At 46.6% G+C, this 5000-nt stretch overlaps 1 protein-coding gene across 1 annotated transcript in view; it reads right to left on the reverse strand.

Moving 5' to 3' along the window:
- Positions 1-5000, reverse strand: part of colgalt2 (collagen beta(1-O)galactosyltransferase 2) — a 22939-nt gene that overhangs the window by 10991 nt on the left and 6948 nt on the right. Inside the window, exons 2-3 of the mRNA XM_035522078.1 lie at positions 1815-1925; positions 345-462 (exon numbers count right to left, since the gene is read on the reverse strand). Coding sequence (XP_035377971.1) covers positions 345-462; positions 1815-1925 — 229 coding nt within the window. The remainder of the gene's footprint in view (positions 1-344; positions 463-1814; positions 1926-5000) is intronic.

Below are 5000 nucleotides of genomic sequence, written 5' to 3' on the forward strand. Positions count from 1 at the left end.
GAGGGAGGAGTGAGGAGGGAGGTGAGGAGGTGGGGAGGGAGGGAGGGGAGAGAGGGGGGAGGGAGGGAGGAGTGAGGGGGGAGGGGAGGGGGTGGGGAGGGAGGGAGGGGAGAGAGGGAAGGGAGAGAGGGGAGGGGGTGGGGAGGGAGGGAGGGGAGAGAGGGAAGGGAGAGAGGGGAGGAAGTGGGGAGGGAGGGAGGGAGGGGAGAGAGGGGGGAGGGAGGGAGGAGTGAGGAGGGAGGGGAGGGGGTGGGGAGGGAAAATAATGTTTTACAATAGAATTGTAAGTTCCCACAATGAACTATTTTCTGACATTTAAAAGTGGAAGGATATGCGACTCTCACCAGTATGTAGTCAGCCCAGCGCTGGCGTGCCGCCTTCAGGGCGGCCTGGCGGAGCTTGAGCACGCGGATGAAGCGCGATGGTGGCCAGTGCTTTGGACCCCACTCATCTGTGTACGCACTGCACAAAGCAGCAGGTAGGGCATGGTTACCACTGCCCCAGGCATGGCTGGAATGTGTGTGTGTGTGTGTGTGTGTGTGTGTGTGTGTGTGTGTGTGTGTGTGTGTGTGTGTGTGTGTGTGTGTGTGTGTGTGTGTGTGTGTGTGTGTGTGTGTTTGGTGAAACATTTTGTTAAAATGTCAAATTTTGGGGTCATGTGAACATCGTGACAGGCCTCCTGTACCCTTGTGCCACTCCAGTTCCAGCTCAGTGACCTGTTTCAGTCTTCCAGGGAGATGGAATTAAATGCTGATGTGAAAGATCTCCTAGAGAGCACGGCTCAGTCACTTTGAGACTGGCTTTAGGATGCTGTATTTGCTCACACTGGCTGAAGGGTGTTGTGGCTGTATTTATGTAGTGTGTAGTATGTAATGTGTAGTATGTAATGTGTAGTGTGTAGTATGTAGTGTGTAGTATGTAATGTGTAGTGTGTAGTATGTAGTGTGTAGTATGTAATGTGTAGTATGTAATGTGTAGTGTGTAGTATGTAGTGTGTAGTGTGTAATGTGTAGTATGTAGTGTGTAGTGTGTAGTATGTAGTATGTAGTGTGCAGTAGGTAGTGTGTAGTGTGTAGTATGTAGTGTGCAGTGTGTAGTGTGTAGTATGTAGTGTGTAGTGTGCAGTGTGTAGTGTGCAGTGTGCAGTGTGTAGTGTGTAGTGTGCAGTGTGTAGTGTGCAGTGTGTAGTGTGTAGTATGTAGTGTGTAGTGTGCAGTGTGTAGTGTGCAGTGTGTAGTGTGCAGTGTGTAGTGTGCAGTGTGCAGTGTGTAGTGTGTAGTGTGCAGTGTGTAGTGTGCAGTGTGTAGTATGTAGTGTGCAGTGTGCAGTGTGTAGTATGCAGTGTGTAGTGTGCAGTGTGTAGTGTGTAGTGTGCAGTGTGTAGTGTGCAGTGTGTAGTGTGCAGTGTGTAGTGTGTAGTGTGTAGTGTGCAGTGTGTAGTGTGCAGTGTGTAGTGTGCAGTGTGTAGTGTGCAGTGTGCAGTGTGTAGTGTGCAGTGTGTAGTGTGTAGTGTGCAGTGTGTAGTGTGCAGTGTGTAGTGTGTAGTATGCAGTGTGTAGTGTGCAGTGTGTAGTGTGCAGTGTGTAGTGTGCAGTGTGTAGTGTGCAGTGTGTAGTGTGTAGTGTGCAGTGTGTAGTGTGCAGTGTGTAGTGTGTAGTGTGTAGTGTGTAGTGTGCAGTGTGTAGTGTGCAGTGTGTAGTGTGTAGTGTGCAGTGTGTAGTGTGCAGTGTGTAGTGTGTAGTGTGTAGTGTGTAGTGTGCAGTGTGTAGTGTGTAGTGTGTAGTGTGCAGTTTCAGACACATTTCTGGTTTTACCGGGGTTCTTCCATTGGTCTCCACTCCACATAGTGGTATCTTGTCTGAGCCACCTTCAGCCACTCCCTCAGCATGGCTGTAGTGTTGTCCACGTTGTGGTCTGTCGCCGACCTGCAGACAGAGCAGAAAATACATGCTCACATCAATATGTGCCAATCAGAGCGCACAATGGTGAGAAAATTACAAATGACACATTCATGAAAATACCCGCTCATGTTAAATCACACTCTCATACCTTAATACACACTAAAATATGCGCACAGAAGCATACGCCCCAAATACACATTCAAGAATCACATCAGAACACACACATACACACACACACACACACACACATTTGCATTTGACATTTACAGCATTTAGCAGACACTTGTCCAAATGTGCTTTTCACATTCCTTTGACTGGGTCGTTGAAGTGGGGACTCCATACATACACCGTAGATTCACACAGCGCATTACTGTGCAGACATAGACCCACTATCAGAGCAAGAGAGCTACCAGCACTGAACTCATCAGTGCCCTCACACTGTCTGTCTGCTACACAGATCTCTAACCCTAACACTGTCACTTTAAAAGTGTCACCCTCACGCTGATCTCTCTGCAGTGGAATGGAGTTTATCAGTGGCCTTTACCATAATAGTGTGTTTGTGTGTGTGTGTGTGTGTGTGTGTGTGTGTGTGTGTGTGTGTGTGTGTGTGTGTGTGTGTGTAAAGGTGTATTCTGCTTAAACTCTTTTCCAAACTCTCAAACTGCATCTACACAGGTAATCTGTACCAGGTGTACACCAGGTCACAGCAACAACAACAAAGAACATTTTTAGTTTCTAATTTTTAAAAGAAAGAGCTTTGCGGCCTGGGTTTTTCCAGTAACTGTACACACACACACACACACACACACACACACTCACTCACACACACACACACACACACACTTGCAGCGAGTGAGTCAGGGACGTCTGCAGGAGAGGTCACACAGTGGAATGTTCCAAGGCATAAATGTGCAGAGAGGAAAAACACAAATCATATAAATAAACAAATATATAAACAACTTTCCAAGGTTGGGAATTTCCTCTTAAAGGTTTTCGACTTTACCTGAGTTTGCAGTACTGATACAGGATGTGGCTCAAGTTAGACACACACGGAATACTAACCAAGACTATTATATAACTGGACACCTGTTTAGATGCACACATGCTCACACTCACACACACACACACACACACCCTTACTGCCTCACTGGTGTGTGTGTGTGTGTGTGTGTCTGTGTGTCCTTGGCATAACACCCCAAGTATTATGATGACATTTGGACGAGCTAGCTGTCTGCCTGCCTGTCTGCCTGTCTGTCTGCCTGCCTGTCTGTCTGTCTGTCTTCCTGTCTGTCTGCCTGCCTATCTGTATGTCTGCCTGCCTGCCTGTCTGTCTTCCTATCTGTCTGTCTGCCTGCCTATCTGTATGTCTGCCTGCCTGTCTGTCTGCATGTCTGCCTGTCTGTCTGCCTGCCTGTCTGTCTGCATGTCTGCCTGTCTGTCTGTCTGCATGTCTGCCTATCTGTCTGTCTGCATGTCTGCCTGTCTGCGTGCTCGTCTGTCTGGCTGTCGGTCTCTCTCCCTGTACTCCTGCTGCTACTGCTACTCTCTCTCTTTCTCACGCAGTGTGAGCTCAGGATAACAGCGAGGAACAGTGTTTACAGTCGTAAAGGTAAACCTCATACAAACTCTGACAGATATATCAGAGATATTCCAAAATGGTACCGCTATACTGTGAATGCATCCACGTGCACACACACACACATACACCCACCCACACACACACACATTATAGTGTATGCAAACACATACACCACAGGTAAGTGTACACACACGCTATTACATCACAGGTAACAGTGAGGTAACAGTGTACACACACACTATTACACCACATGTAACAGTGTACACATACACACGCACACACACCATTACACGCTCTATTTTCAGATAATGTGCTGATCACTAGTCATTTAAACTTCTCAGTTGTTTATTCTTAAACACACAGACCCCCCCCCCCCCCCCCCCCCCCCCCCCCCCCCCCCCCCCCCCCCCCCCCCCCCCCCCCACACACACACACACACAGACACACAGACACACACATGATCACATAAACCCTCAGACAGTTGGGTCTGGTCTCGACTGCTTACCCAGATGACCAGGCTGGTTCAGGCAGCATATCATTTGTGTGTGTGTGTGTGTGCGCGTGTGTGTATTAGACTTGATAAGGGGTCTGAGTGTTTATCACTGGTTACACACACCTGTAACAGCTAAAGATGAATATTTTCCTCTCAATCCCTGTTTAACCTGCAATGAACCCAAATGAAGGAGAGTAAACATAAAACAAACAAACCCCAGTGTGAAGAAGGAACTGCAACTGTTAGACATCCTGGAGAATAACGATCAGCATAAGGGCATGAGTGAGTGAGGAACAGACAGACAGACAGACAGGGGGGTGTAAATGTGGGGCTTTGTGTCCACTGACACTATTCTTCAACACTGACAGTATTCTTGGCTCTGAGAGAACGTAACTGCAGTCATTTAAATCAGCAATATGAAAGCAGAGCATGAACATATGTGTGTGTGTGTGTGTGTGTGTGTGTGTGTGTGTGTGTGTGTGTCAGTCAGGGAATGGAGCCCTGTTCTGTGTATTTACTAAAAGGGGCATTTTTGTTTTTATGACAAATTGTGCTTGCTCTTAATGAAAAGCAAAAGCAGAGATTTTACACACACACACGCACACACACACACACACACACACACACACACACACACACACACTCACACACACACACACACACACACACACTCACACACACACACACACACTATGGCTGACAGACATTGCGACGTTGAGTCTGAATTGTCATGTCCCATTTTTTGTGTAATCAGTTATGTGAGTGTTTCTTTTTGGTATTATATAACATTTTACATTAAAATGCTAAAATATGCTTTAGACTTACTTCATCCTTGTACACATTTAAAAAATAATACTTACAGTAATGCGTTATATTATTATTAAAATGTTTATTTTTAGTACTGAAATCAATTCATGACAGTGGATATAAAGTTAGGAGGTCCTTTGACCTAATAAAGCAAGCAACTCCTCATGAGTGTGCAGATATCACTGACCAGTCTGCACATAGTCCAGATATCATATGTAAT

This window comes from Electrophorus electricus, chromosome 23 (assembly GCF_013358815.1).
Source record: "Electrophorus electricus isolate fEleEle1 chromosome 23, fEleEle1.pri, whole genome shotgun sequence".
Taxonomy (NCBI): domain Eukaryota; kingdom Metazoa; phylum Chordata; class Actinopteri; order Gymnotiformes; family Gymnotidae; genus Electrophorus; species Electrophorus electricus.